Below are 18005 nucleotides of genomic sequence, written 5' to 3'. Positions count from 1 at the left end.
AATCAATTGTGTTTAAGTTTGTTTTACCTGCAAAATGTGAAAAATACAATGTGTAAGCTGTCATTCACATTTTCACACCAAAACATTAGGGGCTTATATTTAGATTATAATTATGTAGAATATTTGATATATACATATTCATGTATTATGATATAAATTTAAATTTATAAAAACATTTGGTACAAGGCTGCAAACATATGATTATTACTGGCCTATAAATTGTCATATTTATCATAAACACAAAATGTAACAAGCCTACATACCAGTTAATTATATTACAAAGTTTATACTGACATGGTACTGTAATACCACTAATGGATGTAAAATTTGTCTTAAATCAACTCGATATTATACACACACATATATTTATATGCAGTGTTGAGAGCTCTAAAATTCCAATGTTTACATACCTTGGCTGTAATTAGGACACAGCTCTTACTGGTTTTTATATGGCGGACTTCGCGGACCCAGCCACAGACAAAATAATTGTATGACTCCAGCGACTTGTATGCTTTGAGGTCGTCAAGTGTGTAGGCGCTTTTAGTATTTATGAAATAGTTCACAATATCAGGGTATGATATGGATGGCAGCCCTGCATAGTCACTGGAAAATGCTTCTTTGTCCACTTCGTAGGGGTCAATTCCCCCAATCAAGGACAGTTTGGCTGCATACCGTTGTCATGAGATGTTTTCCAATGTATTCATATACTTCCGTTTGCTTGATTTTGCTGACATTGTTCTTTATTTTAGAAAACTGACTATATAACTTAATAAATTCGTCCGAGATAACGTAGCCGGTAGTGGCGATGGTCCGTTTTGTTTGCCCCCCAAAATGGCGGCTGGGAAGCGTTCCCTGGGATGCCGTGACGTCAGTGAAAACTATCTCTACGCTAACTGAAAAAGCATGACAACAACCGCTAGTGAGACATCTTCCTTGCATTGGCCATTCCTCAAAGTTTCTCAGTTGGTATGGAAACAAGTGAACATGTGCACTTGTTTATACCAGTGAAATGGGGCGTGTTCTCACCTCCCCTTGCTATACAATGAGCGAATGACGACACTTATGTTCCATGCGCTTAACATGTGAATAGCTGATGGGTGTGTCGTTAAGAGGCTGCTGCTGGCAGAAGTACTGAAATTCGTAAGATTTATTTTTATTCTCTTTACAAAATGCTAAAGATAAAGTTTGTTTTAAAGATAGATAGATAGATAGATAGATAGATAGATAGATAGATAGATAGATAGATAGATAGATAGATAGATAGATAGATAGATATTTGAAAACTAGAAGATTCAAGGTTTCTAGTGGTGTTACTTGAATGTTTCTAGCACAAAAACTCGCGGAGCTTCAGACGTGTTTGGAACAGTCCAAAAAGTCCCCCTGGGGGGACCGCGACCTCAGAGTGTTAAGTTGGTTTGCCAACTGACAAAAAAAACCTTAAAGAAGAAAAAGAAAACCCCAAAAAATACAAAAAAAGGCAACAAAATATGGAATGAAAGTATTTGATGGTAAGGATATATATTTTTTTATTTTTCAAGAATTATTATTATAGCATTTTTCACAAATTGCTACTGTCATTTCACTGGTTTGTTTACATTCTAAGCAGAAATTATTTTGTTGGATGTTTCATATAAAGTTTTTCTTTATCAAATTTGCAAAAAATAAAACTGCTCTGCTTCTCAAAATCCAGTGAACGTGGATATAATAAAACAATTATTCCACTCAATGTCGTTGTATGTAGCTTATAGCCAATTCAGCGCTACGTGCCTCGTCAGCTATCAGCTCATGTATGACTCGATTTCGTGGAATAACTGTTGAATAACTCTGCAATATACACAATATACACTGCAGGATATACACTATACAGAATATGTCTAAATATTGTCATCACTGCCAAACCCGATCCAGGCTTGAGGTGAACCATGTTTGGTTGACTTGGCCAGGATTGCAGCAGTAGGGTGGTCCGTTCCTTTCTGTGCACTCACACACATTCACACCTATGGGCAATTTAGAGTAGCCAGTTAACCTAACTGCATGTCTTTGGACTGTGGGGGAAACCGGAGCACCCGGAGGAAACCTACACAGACACGGGGAGAACATGCAAACTCCACACAGAAAGGCCCCTGTCGGCCACTGGGCTTGAACTCAGAACCTTCTTGCTGTGAGGTGACAGTGCTAACCACTACACCACTGTGCTACTTTGTATAAATACAACCCCGATTCCAAAAAAGTTGGGAAAAAGTACAAATTGTAAATAAAAACGGAATGCAACACATCTCAAAAAAGTTGGGACAGGGGCAATAAGAGGCTGGAAAAGTTAAAGGTACAAAAAAGGAACAGCTGGAGGACCAAATTGCAACTCATTAGGTCAATTGGCAATAGGTCATTAACATGACTGGGTATAAAAAGAGCATCTTGGAGTGGCAGCGGCTCTCAGAAGTAAAGATGGGAAGAGGATCACCAATCCCCCTAATTCTGCGCTGACAAATAGTGGAGCAATATCAGAAAGGAGTTCGACAGTGTAAAATTGCAAAGAGTTTGAACATATCATCTACAGTGCATAATATCATCAAAAGATTCAGAGAATCTGGAAGAATCTCTGTGCATAAAGGTCAAGGCCGGAAAACCATACTGGGTGCCCGTGATCTTTGGGCCCTTAGACGGCACTGCATCACATACAGGCATGCTTCTGTATTGGAAATCACAAAATGGGCTCAGGAATATTTCCAGAGAACATTATCTGTGAACACAATTCACCGTGCCATCCGCCGTTGCCAGCTAAAACTCTCTAGTTCAAAGAAGAAGCCGTATCTAAACATGATCCAGAAGCGCAGACGTCTTCTCTGGGCCAAGGCTCATTTAAAATGGACTGTGGCAAAGTGGAAAACTGTTCTGTGGTCAGACGAATAAAAATTTGAAGTTCTTTATGGAAATCAGGGACGCTGTGTCATTCGGACTATTTTCAGCGCTCAGTTCAGAAGCCTGCATCTCTGATGGTATGGAGTTGCGTTAGTGCGTGTGGCATGGGCAGCTTACACATCTGGAAAGACACCATCAATGCTGAAAGGTCTATCCAGGTTCTAGAGCAACATATGCTCCCATCCAGACGACGTCTCTTTCAGGGAAGACCTTGCATTTTCCAACATGACAATGCCAAACCACATACTGCATCAATTACAGCATCATGGCTGCGTAGAAGAAGGGTCCGGGTACTGAACTGGCCAGCCTGCAGTCCAGATCTTTCACCCGTAGAAAACATTTGGTGCATCATAAAACGGAAGATACGACAAAAAAGACCTAAGACAGTTGAGCAACTAGAATCCTACATTAGACAAGAATGGGTTAACATTCCTATCCCTAAACTTGAGCAACTTGTCTCCTCAGTCCCCAGACGTTTACAGACTGTTGTAAAGAGAAAAGGGGATGTCTCACAGTGGTAAACATGGCCTTGTCCCAACTTTTTTGAGATGTGTTGTTGTCATGAAATTTAAAATCACCTAATTTTTCTCTTTAAATGATACATTTTCTCAGTTTAAACATTTGATATGTCATCTATGTTCTATTCTGAATAAAATATGGAATTTTGAAACTTCCACATCATTGCATTCCGTTTTTATTTACAATTTGTACTTTGTCCCAACTTTTTTGGAATCGGGGTTGTATATATTGCACTGTAATGAAGTTTCACGAAGATGTACAATAGCAATAGAAATGTACTATTGGAAATATACTGTATATTGCACTTTAGTTATATGAAATTGCATGAAGAGGTGTAAGAGATGGGGGAATGAGGGTGATATTTAACATTATAGGCAGTATGGAAATGTGATCATGGCAGATTAAGAGCAATAGATTTGACATCTTGGTCGACAAGCAGTTGGATAAAGTATTTAGTTCATATTTTAACATGATTTCGTTAATATTTTGAGAGGGGAAAAGACTACACTGAATTAATATGTACAACACAAGTTAAGAATAAAAGCCTGTCCAAATACACACATTAAATCTCCCTGCTTATGTTCTCACCCCTACACTAGATGGCATTAGAGCAAATGGCTCCAGAAAATCCTAATCAGATGCTTCATCAGATCTAGTTCTTCATTACTACAGCTTTAGCGACTGGCAATTATTTATAGATAGATTAACATTTCACTTAGAATAGTTAAAGAATTTCCTCTCTAAAGACTGATAAACACCACATAAAATAAAACCAAGTTGGGTCCCCCAGGATATGAGATGTATTCACTGTACAAATAATCACTTAACAAATCAGTTGTTCTTCTTTTTTTTACACCTTTTCCCCCACTTCAGTGTGGATAGATTGAGCTGATAGGGAGGGTTAACCCCTGACCCTTCAATCTGTAATCCATAGGCTTAACCCGTTGAGCCATCACTACCCACTTAATGAAGCAATAATCAGCTCTGTGTTCAAAAATGTATCCATAAGAGCGTTTTACTGTGTGCTGTTTTCTCTGCCCATATTTTGTGGCTATTGAAGCGAGTTTAATCCTTCATCATCATAGCCATAGTTTTCTGCTTAAAATCCAGTCACTAAAGCTGTAGTAATGAAGAACTGGATCTGATGAAGCATCTGACTAGGGTTCTTAGGCTCACAGCCTAGCTATGATCCAAGAAAATGCATTTTGAAATCCCACATCTATACATTTTTCCGTGATCCATTTAGTCATGTTTAGGAACAGAAGGCATAGAATTCATGCCAAGCAGTTAAACAGAGTCCAAGAGCCACCCACAAGACGTCTGTGCTTCCTGACACAGTCGCTCTGTAAACACATGACAGATGGCCCAAGGCTTGCTCTCTCAGCTTTAATTATCACCAAAAAAAATAATAACAATAACAGAAACAAACATATTTTCAAGGTTCACCAGCTACACACTTGGCCTTTGTCTCTCCTTTGTTGTTGACCTTATCTCATTAGTACACTGAATGTATACACTTGTCATATGTGTGTTATTATGCGACCGGGTTGAAGTTGTGGATATTGTTTCTTCCAGAAATCACCCACTGCTTAAAATAGCTCCAATTTTAAAGTGGAAAGATTATCACACACACACACACACACACACACACACACACACACACACACACACACACACACACACACACACAATCTCTCAAACCCAGACTCTGCCTGTAAAGGAGGTTAGTTTCACAGAAAAATAAATCTACGCAACCACTGCGATATGTCTCACTGGAACACTATATAATCCCAGATGTCTCCGATTATTGTACATAATCCAATTTCACTGGACACAGTTCGGTAATTATTCATAATACTCTTTCCATTAAGGACAAAACAATCCAAATTCACAGCAACATTCATGCACAAATCATATCTGCCTTATTTCCAGAACAAAATGAAGACACAGTGACAAAAAAGGTATTATAGTAATATTTATTTATTCATTCATTACATTTAGAGTTGTTGAAATTTCATTCATGACCTCTCAAGTGGAGAGACTTAAATAAAAGAAATGTCGAAGTGTTAGTAAAGTTCTGAAACTAACACGTTGGTGGTTTTTAGAATTTAAAAAAAAAAAAAAAACACCAAATGTACACTTCTAATATGCAGAGAAATCAGAGATGCAGATGATTGTGATGAACAATGACTATTACATCATGAAAAATACTTGTTTCAGGACTATGATGAATCACCACTTGCATAAATTACACTTGTGCTTGGAATGTGCAGTGCGATTCAGTTTGTTGGATTGAAAGCTTTTACTTCTGAATAAGTAAGAAGACACACCCCACTTTGTGTTAAAATGTACAGTGATCACAGCAAAAGAGGAAGATAATGCTGAATATACAACACACTCGACAAGCCTTCATGCCCCAGATTTCAGTAGTGCTTCACTGACTTGATTTCCCAGAAGCCGAATGTCTTATTATTTACAAATTAAACAATATATCTACATAAAAACGTACATTTGAACCTAAAACTTGATGCAAGTTATCTGAAACCAAAATCTGTGAAAATCTGTCCAACTGGAGAGGGTCTTAACGCTGAACAATGGACAAGTGAAATTTTACAAAGTAATATGAATGCATTATTTTTTTTGCACACAATACAAACACACATGCATACGGTACACACACCCATCAACCCACCCACCCACCCACCCACACAAACACGCAAACACAAGCACAAACACTGAGTGCTACACAACAAACAGTGTCATGAAACCGAATGAGGCAAAGAGCAAATCCTACAGTGTTCATCGTGTTGCTCAGATTATACTGGAGAGAACCATGTCCTCTTTCTATAACCTTACAAATTACATCATTACAAATTCATATAAACATCATCTTGCTCCTTCTCTACACCCAAAATCCTGCCCGTTAACATGCAGTAGTCCTGTAAACTGACTCAAAGGCTCTTTTCTGAAGAAAGGCACTATGCTGTAAAGGCCACCCAGCACCCATTATTACACCCATATACAGTTTGTGTTATGAAAAGACACATGCGTGGAACTGCTCCAATTTTACACACTGAGAAAACTACTGTACATATTAAAAGCAGTTTTAGGTCGCTATGGTTTTAGTTGCCATGGGAACCACACAGGTTCGCATGCAGGGCAAGATAGTGACAGCGGGATCTCGTATGGTTGAGATGCAACATGAATGTCTCAGGCATGACAAAATACAAATAAAAATAGAACCAATTAAAAAAAAAGAAAGAAAAAGGTGGCATAGTGTTGGGACAATGGCACCTGTGGAATATATCTGAGTCTTTTATTTTAAATATCTGGTCTACTCGAGAATCTTTCAGATCAGGTTTCTGCACACATTTCATCTATTATACAGGATAAAGTCTTTTTCTTTCTACACCTATTTACACACACTTTTAGTCTTGCCAAACAAAGACATAGAATCATAATAAGTATACATTTGATCAAATATTTTATAGCAGTGCCTTAAACCCAATGTCTCTACTGGTTCATTTTATCTGTACAATTCTCATATAATACTCAAAACATAATCAAGGCATACCCATTATTTCAAAGAATCACCACATAATCCTCATAAATTAGCTATGTCTTCTTTCATATACTGTAGGTCTCTTTAGTTGCAACCATAGGTTATGAGTAATAGTAGCATATTATGCATGCAGCACTGACATACTGAGTTTTTGAAGTAACCAGAAGGTCACTTAATATTAGCTAAAAGTAATTGTGGAACTGAAATCAGTCTTAATAATGAATGCAACAGTGATGAAGTTGTAACATCCCCCCCCCCCCCCTCCATCTGTATTCCAATCATTATGCCAGGTTACGTGGATCCTGTGCGAGTCACCCTGCTTGACATGTATCTCTCCAGAGAAATTGATTTAATCCTTTTAAAACTGAATGTACTCCCTAATTTTTCCTTCACTTTATGTAAACAGACAACTAATTGGAGGTGTAATCATGCTGAAACGCTGCATTCAAAAAGTCCTACTTTCCCCTGGGCTTAAACAAAAGAGTTCATGGCGTTTACAGGTGAGGGGGCCTCTGAGCTCTCGTGACCCTGCACAGTGTCCCTTTCTGTCTTTCCACTATACTGGCCAATAAAAGAGCCGTCCTCGTTGAACTGTACATCTCCACCTTCCCCGTAGTCAACTAAACTGTCGTCACTTTCGTCTCGCTTTACGGTGCCACTGGACGGCGTGCGGCTCCCTTTTAACGGTTTATGGTCCTCATTGTCACTAGGAGAAAATAACATGCAGGTGTTACAGGTGGAATAATGAGAGATGTCACACAGACATTAGCTTGGCTTTTCATGACAAAAGATGGAACACTGATGTAAACAACATGCTGGGTATAATAATACAAGACATTCCACACATAGTGTCATCGTAGGAGAAACTGGGGGAATAGCTCCATTAGCATCACACAAATATTCATCTGTTCACTGTACGTTCTGGTACATGCATACAAGTTGATATTTATTTCACTCATATGTACTAAGCAGAAGATTTCAATACACACAACATTTGATTCAAAGCAAAAAAAAAAAAAAATCAATGTAAAAGAACAACAGGGATAAATACTGTATGTCATTCCAAAAAAAAAAAAAACCCAAAAAACCACCAACCCCAAACCCTCAGTTGCCAAAACATGAAATAAGAATACTTGAGTCCCTAATAATTCAGTAAACCTGACACCTCATAGCACAGACTAGTCCATCATTTAAAACTACATTACCAAATGTGTTTTTTGCTGTGATTGCGTTTTTTTCCCCCTTTTCAATAACATATATATTACTGTGCAAAAGTCTTAGGCACACGTAAAGAAATGCTTTTGACCAAAAACGGCTTAAATACTATAAACAGTAAGCCATAATCAATGAAACAAAGTCAATATTTGGTGTGAGATGACCCTTTGCTTTAAAAATAAAAAATAGTAGTCTCAGGTACAGTGAGTGCAGTTTGATGCGGAAATGAGCTGTAGGGTTTACTGAGCATCTTACAGAACCAGCTACGGTTCTTCTGGACACTTTGTCACACTCGCTTCTTAATTTTGCACCAAAATCCAGCAGCCTTCATTATGTTTTCTTTTTTTAATCGGAAAAGTGCTCTCTTATGGAATATACTGCTCAGATACAAGCATTTTTTTCCTGTAACATTTAATTTTGTGCTGGAAAACGAATGTTTGGATTCTAAAATGTTTTTGTTCTGACTCGATAATGTAGAAGTCATAAACTAGAAATCTATAACAAAGTTTGTATGAAAAAAAAATGGGTGCCTAAGACTTTTGCACAGTACTGTATATTTAGGTACTGCTTAAAAGCAGAGCTCCTGATAAGTGTATGAGTAAAATATTTGCAAGGGAACAAAATCAACCTGAAAGGAATAATAGGAGCGTGCAGCCACAGACTGCAATGCATGCACAGTGCCGTTAGGACTAATTAGTATGCATCTGTTCCTGATGAAAGCACCATCACAGCACGTACATATATCAGGGCTCTCAGAAAACACAGACTTTGCGAAAGCCTTGTATTTTGTATCACTTTTCTGGTTTTGACCCTGTTTGTGTTTTCGGACTCTGAGTATTGTATTACCTCTGATATCCTGTCTGTGCCTCACTGGACCACTGCCTGTTTTTCGACTCTGCCTCCATTTTGGATCTGTTTGCGAGCGTGTTTTCAATAAAACTCTTCCTGTGATTACATCCATCAATCGCCCTTACATGACAAAACTGTCAACTGTCCAACAAGCTATTGGACTAATAAAACTGTTTTAATTAATTGTATATCAAACTGTCATGAATATTTTCCATAAAATGCGTGAGTAAATAATCCCACATTATTTTAAAAAAAGCAAATTAAGAATAAGCACTGGATAAAAACTCATCTATCTTATCAAAATAAAGATATAAATTCCGTTGTCTGAAGGTCAAGTGTTTGAGATACGTTGCCTTGCATTTACGATCGGGTTCCCTGTGGTGGTACATGCACATACAGTACAGACGTCATACAGTCAAGCCATCAAAAATCAAGTCAATGCATTTCTGTTAAGTATGGGGCTCCACGCTGCACGCAAAGCACATGGGGAGCTCTGCTATTACTAAAATGGTAGCTAACTCTTTGCACTCAGTAATATTTGCTGGGAAGATGCCTCGGATCTTTATATCTGCATAACACTCACGCCTGTTATCGTGGGTTTTTAAAATATATATATAGATATAAATAATACTAATGTCAGCAAATAATGCATTATATTATCCACAGCCATTGTAACCATTCACTAACAATACATCATAAAACAATGATGTGATCAGTGGAGTAAATATCTATCAGCCGAATGGGGGGAAACGAACAAAAAAAAAAAAACATGTTGGGAGGAAAAAGAGTCAAATCAATTCATTTGACTTAAAATAAACATGTGATGATAATTCATGTAATGTATTCAACATACAGTTCATTTCAACCCTTTGCCATAAGAAAGCAGAAGAATGCTATCATAAACATGAAATAATCATAATAACAGCACCGTTCTACTGCGTAGGTAATGGGAGGAGTTAAAGTGTGACATTTACTGTTAGTTCATTTCAGCTCAGTGACATGCACACATGTAGCGTATGATAGCATTTAGCTTCCTGGCTAAGGAGCGTCAGTAAAATGTAATCCTAACACGGCACAGAAGGTTTTTTTTTTCCTCCCAGTGGCAGTTCTAATCTCAATCAGTTCTGCACATGGAAATCTCACACTATCTCTCTTACCTTCCCCCACCCTTACTTCCAACCAACAAACATAGATTGAAGAGAGAATAAGGAACAGTGCAAGAAAAAAGGAATAGACTTTCTGAACACTGAGCTAATATTAACTCTGATGTCTCCGTCCCACTGATAATTCTTTGTAATGTTAGACAGAGCAGGAACTTGATAAGGGATGATCGAGTATATCCGTCACTAAATTGTTTTGCTGTTGTGGCGTAATCTTAATCGCAGGAAATTAGCAAGTTACAGTATAAGCACGAGCAGCATGAAAAACCTAAAAACAAGAAATACTGCGAAGATTCTTCATAGTATCATTAAGAAACGCCTCACATCATTAATATTCCAAGTTTCACAGGTTCACATGAAGAATGTGAATATAAACATTAAAAAAAAAAAACTCTCATTAGCAAAAATCTATGGCTTTCTATTTTGTGCATGCTATATACTGTCACATACTGATGATTTGGCACATCGTTTCGTTAAAATATTTACCTATTGTAAATGTAATTTGATTTACAGCCATGCATAGAGTAAAGTGTGCATATATATATATATATATATATATATATATATATATATATATATATATATATATATATATATATATATACAAGAATTATATGTTTATATAATTTATATTTAATCATTTTAGGTATAAAATAAAGACCATGTTGAAAAAAAAATTAAAATAACGTACAAAAGAAAGTTACTATAGTGTATAAAGTAAAGTGCTTGAATCTTATAGCTTATATGTGTGTAATTTGATGAGCAGCTACAGATCAGAGAGAACGTGATTACGATAGCTAGCATCACATGAAAATTGCTTTCAGTATTAACAGGAGAATCGTCTCTATGCTATAGGCATCACATATCATAGGATATTGATCTTTTGTACTAAGAAAGTGTTTGCATAATTATTCCGCCAACTGATTTGAATGAATTCAAACCGGAGGCAAATAAAGCTCTGACTAAAACCTCAAAAATAAATAATAATAAATAAAACAGCAAGAGAGTAAGAACACGTTTTGACAATATCCTGCTTCTACATAGATACAGTGAAGATTAAGAAACCTATCAAATGAGAGTACCTGATCTAATATCCTGAATAGTGAGTGTTACACTGTTATATACAGTTGGTGGAAAACCATGAGCACAGATATAGCATGAGATAATATAGCCAACCTGCCCAGAAAAAAGCAAACAAAACAAACACAACAAAACAGAGCGACAGCTGTGCTTTAACTCCAAAGCTGAAGCTTTCCTGCTAGTTGTAGTCCCGTGTCCTGTGTAGGTGAAGCAGACGTAAAAGTTCATGTTGTGGGGAAAAAGCTTTCTCCAGAGGGCTGTGAAGATATAGGAATAAGGAAAAGATTCCCCAGAGGTCTGCTCATTGTTCTCTCACCTGTACTCTCCAAAAATAATATCATCATCCTTCATTGGCTGGACCTCGGGGTCAGTGTGTGCGTCCTCCTTCTCTTTCACTAGCAAAACAAGCACGATTTTAGGACACTCTCAGAGGCAGGAAGATAGAGTCTAAAGTAATTTCTGGTGACTCTCACCTGGGTATTTGCCCCCTTTGTTCCTCCTGATGAAGCAGGCAATAAGGAGAACCAGAATAAGCAGGGCAATGGCACACATGAGGCCAATAAACCAGCCCTGGGTAGCGATATCCACCTGCCTACTGGCCCGGGCTGGGAATGGAAGCATCAGGAGGGACAGGTGTTAGACATAAAAGACGACATGCAGCCCTCATAACACATCGACTGATCCTCTAATGTCATCAAATGATTGTGGGGGGAACAGACAAGACAAAACACTGGAAAAATGAAGAGTGAATGCATTCCGTTCAAAAACAATTGCAATCAAAATAATTACGGTTATTCTTATTGAATAGAAAACATGGTATGCATGTTTTATGGTTTATGATGTGCACAGCACTGGTACAGACGTGTTTCAAGTCGGACATTTTACACCAAAGGAACTTCAATGGGAATACGAAAAGCAACAACGAATGATGTCTGACACAAAGGTCAATAATAATAATAATAATAATAATAATAATAAGGTTCAGCACATTATAATGATGTACACAGTAAATCATGCAGGGGAAAAACACAGCTGGATGAACAGGCCTTGAAGATTTCTACTAAATGGCCTGGAAACGACTGACCATGCTACAGAACTATCGACACGCCACATGAATCATGAATAGGAAGCAGGATGGCAAAACCCATGTAGGTCTGCAACAAACCAATTACATTTTCAATGAAGTCATGGGGTTAAGGCCAAACAGGGGCCTCACCTGGTACCGTAACCACCAGCTCCTCAGAACGGTGGACTGTTTGGTCAGTGTGGCTTTGAGCCACCACGCGCACTTTGTATGCCAGCCCTTCCTTTAAACCCTTAAGCACATGGGACTGTGATCCATTTACCATCTCTTTTTGCCAGTCTTCATCGCCTGAGAGGGTTCCAGAGAGAGGGACAGATCAAACCCACACTCTCTGGTGTTGCAAATAACTACACTCTACATATATCATGCAGGGGGTAAGTTTACTACAATCTCTAAATCTGTCTTTCTCTCTTACAGTCCATCTATATTATGTGTAAATGGCATATTTTATTAAATTCAATGAAATATCAATGGCAATGGTTATATATTAGTATGGAATGGATTTGTCCGAAGAAGTTAAGCAATTCGGTAATTGTGATATTACACATAATGTAAAATGAAAATGAATTTAGAAGGTTGGATTAATCTGTTTTGCATATCACAAGTATGTCACGTTGTTACAATGCCTAAGTTCCAGAATTCAGTCAATGAAAATAGTTGTACTTTTTTTTAATACATATAAATTGCCAGTGATTGAAAACTCTGACTACTGGATAAAAGTCAATTATATCAGTTGAGAAAATGTATTGCAAGAAAATATTAAAATGTTTTATCTTTCTCTGATTTATAGCGCTCTTTATTGCTATTTTATTCGACTGGAATATAACAAAACAGAATAGACTATTGTAAAGCAGAACAGAATAGAATAGAAAATAACAGAATAGAATGTGGCAGAAGGGAGCAGAAATAATAGAAGAAAATAGAATAGATCAGAATAGAATGGAACAGAAGAGAAGAGAAAAGAATACAGTAGAAGAGAAGAAAATCGAATAGAATAGATGAGAATACAACAGAATGGAATAAATCAGGATAGAATATAATACAGTAGAAGAGAACTGCATAGAATAGTTCTCTTTCTATTCATATGCACAGAATAGAACAGAAGAAAAGAGAAAAGAATCAATTAGAAAAGAATACAGCAGAAAAGAACTACATTAAATAGAACAGAACTTCTACTATTCTGCTCAGGAGTCCCTGCCCACCTACTTTCTGATTCTATAGCATTAAGGTCAGAAACATGTCTTACTGTTCACTACAATATATTCAACATAAACGTGTTTTTCTGGTCCCCAGTACTCCCAACTGATTAGCGCGCCATCCTCGCCCACAGACGAGCTAACGTTCCCAAACACTGGAGACGCAGGAGGAACTAGGGACACAGGAAAGAAGAAAAGAGTGAGGTACCTCTGCAGGGATTGGAAACAGGAACCTCCATGTTACTGTTATATCACTGCATTATAATTCACTCACTTAAAGCCTGCATACATTACTCGTTTCAGAGCCAGCACTGACTTGGAGCTCTATGCTTGAAAGAGGCTTTTACGTAAATTAACAAAACTGGAAGATATTTCCAATCGTGATGTACCTCAAAAAATTACAAAATGAAATGTTTTGCAAAAAAATTTAGTAAGAAAAGTAATGTTAAGGGTCAGATGCCCCCTGGACATTAGCATCAAGCTTGAGCTTGGATCATAAAAGTTAATGTTAGACATGTTAGCAGCTAGAAGTGCCTCTAAATCAGATGTACCCTTGGGAAGAGGAGGGGGGCGTAGAGACTGGGAGGTTGGGGAGACTGGTTGGGGAGAAGCTGGAATCCCTAGAAGAAATGTGAAAAGGTATAAAACACCACACACACACACACACACACACACACACACACACACACACACACACACACACACAGAAAACAGACATAAAGCAAACAGTTCACAGTCAGAGCAGAGGTAGGACAAGGTCGGGTACCACATGCACGGCCAATAAGCTGGCAAGCCTAAGCATTTAGCAGGGTAGAAGGTAGAGGAGTTCATCTGCAAGGAAGTTGGAAGGACATTTCAATATGGCACAATGAGGACATGTGGAGAAACTCGGAGAAAATAACAAACAAAAGCTCGCTAAAGAATTCAATGTATACAACAGCTACAACTGAGGCAGGTGTCAGCTTTAAAACTTTATCACAGATACACACATGATGCTACCACCACCATCATATTTCCAAAGATCTGAGTATAGGACAACAACTGCGGCCAGGATAGACAAGAATACAGATGGCCATGCTCTCGGTGGGTTGAAAGGAAAGCCGTGTTCCTTCCTCCCCATGAATTTTAGAAAGGTACCATCCAATTAGGGCTTCTGTTGGCGGACTTATATGCAACCTGTTAGTATTCCCCTCCTGATTCATGCACTGAGGGGATGTTCTAGCTGTCAGAAATAATTTTCAGGCAAGACAGTCGGAGAAAATGTACAAAAGGTTATTTTAAAAAAAGGCTGCCATGGGATTGGTGTGCCGGGAAACAGAAGGTAGGACAGCCCAGTTAAAGGTCCCATGGCATGAAATTTTCACTTTCTGAGGTTTTTTAACGTTAAAATGAGTTCCTCTGCCTTCTTAAGTCACCCCAGTGGCTAGAAATTTCATAATGTGTAAACCAAACTATGCCCAACATTTGAGAATGGCGCGTCAAAACGGCACGTTGATAAGCTCTTCCCTTTACTACGTCAGCAAGGGAGATGATCCCCACGCCCCCCCTCTGGATTCCCACCCACTGTATGGATTGCCCCACCCAGTTGTAGTGAGGAGACCATAGAGGGAGGACACAACAACATGGCACCACCTAAGCGAGCGAAACATGGAAATTGCGCTGTACATGGATGTGACAACACAGAAAGGAGTCTGTTTTTACTGCCGACGGGAGAGCCCCTGAAGACGCAGTGGCTTAATTTTATTTACTTCAATAATACGCCGTCGAGTCTACCTAAGAAGGTGTATGTTTGTCGGAAGCATTTTCCTGAGGAATGTTTCCACAACTTGGGACAGTACAGGGCAGGTTTTGCACATCAACTGTCACTGAAGCCTGGGTCCGTACCAAGCATCCCTGCCGCATCAGCCACAAACACCGAACAAGTAAGTGTATAACTGTTAAGTCGTTTTGCCGTGTTTTAAAATCGGTGCGTTTGCAATGGCTACATTAGCTGTGCAGCTAACCGCTTCCTGCAGTTAGCCAGGTCAGTGTTGCCAGATTGGGCGGTTTTAAGTGCATTTTGGCGGGTTTTGAACATATTTTGGGCTGGAAAACGTCAGCAGTATCTGGCAACACTGAGCCAGGTACTCTGCGCTACCTCTGTTATAATAGCCAAAGACACCCACATTCTTTTTTTAAGTCACTCGTTCATTTTATTTGTTTGCTTGTTCAGTAAAAACCCAAACATTTGTTGAATTTATTTTATTTCCTCGCGTCGCACCTTAATGACGTCAGCACGCGGTATTTTTCCCTGATTCTGGGCCGGGGTGTCATGAGTGGCAGAGCAGCTCCATCGCTGCGATCCATTGAAAGTCAGCCCTAGATCCAATCTTTTGTCGGGAGCCGAGGTCGCGCGGGCGGCCCTCCAGCAGCACCGGCCGCCCGTGGAGGCAGCGGTTCTCCCAGGGGCGAGTAAACGGCAAAGTCCCCACTCCTCCATGGTAAAACTGCTCAGTTTTACCATGGGCCTCAGGCTGAAAAAAACCGACAAAGTCCCAGTTTTACCATGGGCTCGAGTTGTACCATTTTTTTAGACAGGGCGGACGGACCAGGGCATTCGCCCGCCTGGCCGTGCCCGACGAGGAGCGCTCTCGGCCGGCTTGGGAGGCAGACGGCAGCCCCTCCCCCTCCCCCCATGGCACGCCCCCACCCTCTACCCTTCCCCGCCTCCTGCTTCTCATTAGCAAAACGACGCACTGGGAAAAGGGCTGAAATGGGGCTTTCTCCCAGGAGGCTATATCTACGTTCCGAGGGTTTATTTCGAGAAAGGCTGCGGATATAACATCCGGAAGCCTCCACGAGCCCGTTTAAAGCATCAACAAACCACCATGCCATGGGTCCTTTAAGCAAGACTGCATTGGTTTGTCTTTGACGAAACATGCAAAGTGATATATTCAGCCAGCAAATAGAAACTCATTACATGAAACAAATGACAGACAGACAGTCAGCTTGACCTGAAAGGGTTTAGGATTTGAGCAGCAAATGAAGACATATTTATACTGAAGCCGTTCAAGTACCAAATTCAATGCTCAAATTTAAAAGAGACAACTGTAAAATATTCACAAAATCATGACGCAATCCATATTCATGGCTGAATTAAAGGATTTATTTCCAAATCACATGCAACATTCCAATGAAAAGATCCTATATCATGCAATAATAGATGCAACTTACCTTCATCCATTATTGTTGCAAACTCCTCAGTAATGTTCGGGCCTGATCCTGTGAGTGTTTTGGCACTGAAATAAAATCTGTAGTGTGTGTTGTACTTGAGGTTGTGCAAAGTGATGCTAGTCTCATTGGCAAGCAAAGTTAATTCCTCCAACTGGCCAAGCTCATTGCTGTTATTGACTAGAGATGTGGAATGGGATTGGTGGGGAAGGGAAAAGAGTGTGAGGTGACATTAGGTTATACACACAAATTTGTATATATAACACAGACACACACAACATTCAAAAACACCATATTCAAAGAATAATGATAATGTAGAAGATTCTGACTATTAATACAACCAAATGTCTTACTTCTGAAACCATTTCCTGATGAGTCTGTATATTAAAGGCCAACTAAGATGACAATTACCCTACCCGTTTTTCTGATTTTAAACAATTAGTAGTTTTCAACCACATAAGAGGCCATTTTCTGACTGTTTACGATAGTAAACGACTTTAGTTAGCCAATTACTGTCGCATATTTTACATGCTATCACTGCTCGGTTGATGATCGAAAATGTTCGTAAGCTCCCGACAGGTGATGTCACTCACAGTGCACACCGCCATAATTGAGAGAAGTGAGAACAGTGAGGATCGTTTGCGTTCGTATTTTTAAGATTATTTGAAGTAATGGTTGGATCCAGGTGTTGTGTGGAAGGATGCAACAATGGCAGAAGTGAAAAACCTAGCCTGCATCAATTCCCAAAGGACAAAACCGTAAGAAGGCAATGGATAAATGCCATTTGCCGCACAGGGACAGACCTCTCACGGACTGATTGGAGTGGTCCTTCGGGTGCAAAACCAGCACATTTGCAGCTCGTGTGCTCAGAACATTTTGAAGAAAATTGTTTCACTCAAACAACTGTGACGCACTGGGCATTATGAATACCGTACAAGCCAGAGCTGAATCCAGATGCGGTTCCCAAAATCTCTGGCCAAAAAGTGGGCAAGATAAACGAGACAACACAGTCAGTAGTCCGCAAAAGAGAAGTTCAAAGGGTAAGCAAATACTTTCTATGGCTTTCCTAACTTTTTATGAAGCGTGATTTGTTTTATTAAGCAGATACCTTATTTTGAGTTCCTTTAGGCATAAACATAATAATTGCTGATGCAGCTAAGCAGCTTGATGTTTGTTGCATGTTGGGTGTCTTGCTTTGATTTAGTGTTGTC

At 39.1% G+C, this 18005-nt stretch overlaps 1 protein-coding gene across 6 annotated transcripts in view; it reads right to left on the bottom strand.

Moving 5' to 3' along the window:
* Window positions 1-7230: 7230 nt before the first annotated feature.
* The window catches only part of nrcama (neuronal cell adhesion molecule a), a 183802-nt gene continuing 173027 nt past the window's right edge, over window positions 7231-18005 (bottom strand). For 3 of the 6 annotated variants that reach the window (XM_060914618.1, XM_060914620.1, XM_060914619.1), the window contains 5 exons: window positions 16798-16974; window positions 14136-14204; window positions 11778-11909; window positions 11621-11699; window positions 7231-7706 (listed from right to left, as the gene is read on the bottom strand). In XM_060914618.1, coding sequence (XP_060770601.1) covers window positions 7472-7706; window positions 11621-11699; window positions 11778-11909; window positions 14136-14204; window positions 16798-16974 — 692 coding nt within the window. In that variant the 3' untranslated portion in view covers window positions 7231-7471. Of the gene's footprint in view, window positions 7707-11620; window positions 11700-11777; window positions 11910-12520; window positions 12677-13634; window positions 13758-14135; window positions 14205-16797; window positions 16975-18005 lie in introns of all 6 variants that reach the window. The other 3 variants (XM_060914623.1, XM_060914625.1, XM_060914624.1) reach the window with 2 other exon arrangements.

This window comes from Neoarius graeffei, chromosome 2 (assembly GCF_027579695.1).
Source record: "Neoarius graeffei isolate fNeoGra1 chromosome 2, fNeoGra1.pri, whole genome shotgun sequence".
In the NCBI taxonomy this organism is placed as follows: Eukaryota; Metazoa; Chordata; class Actinopteri; order Siluriformes; family Ariidae; genus Neoarius; species Neoarius graeffei.
This window is presented reverse-complemented; position numbering and strand designations above follow the sequence as displayed.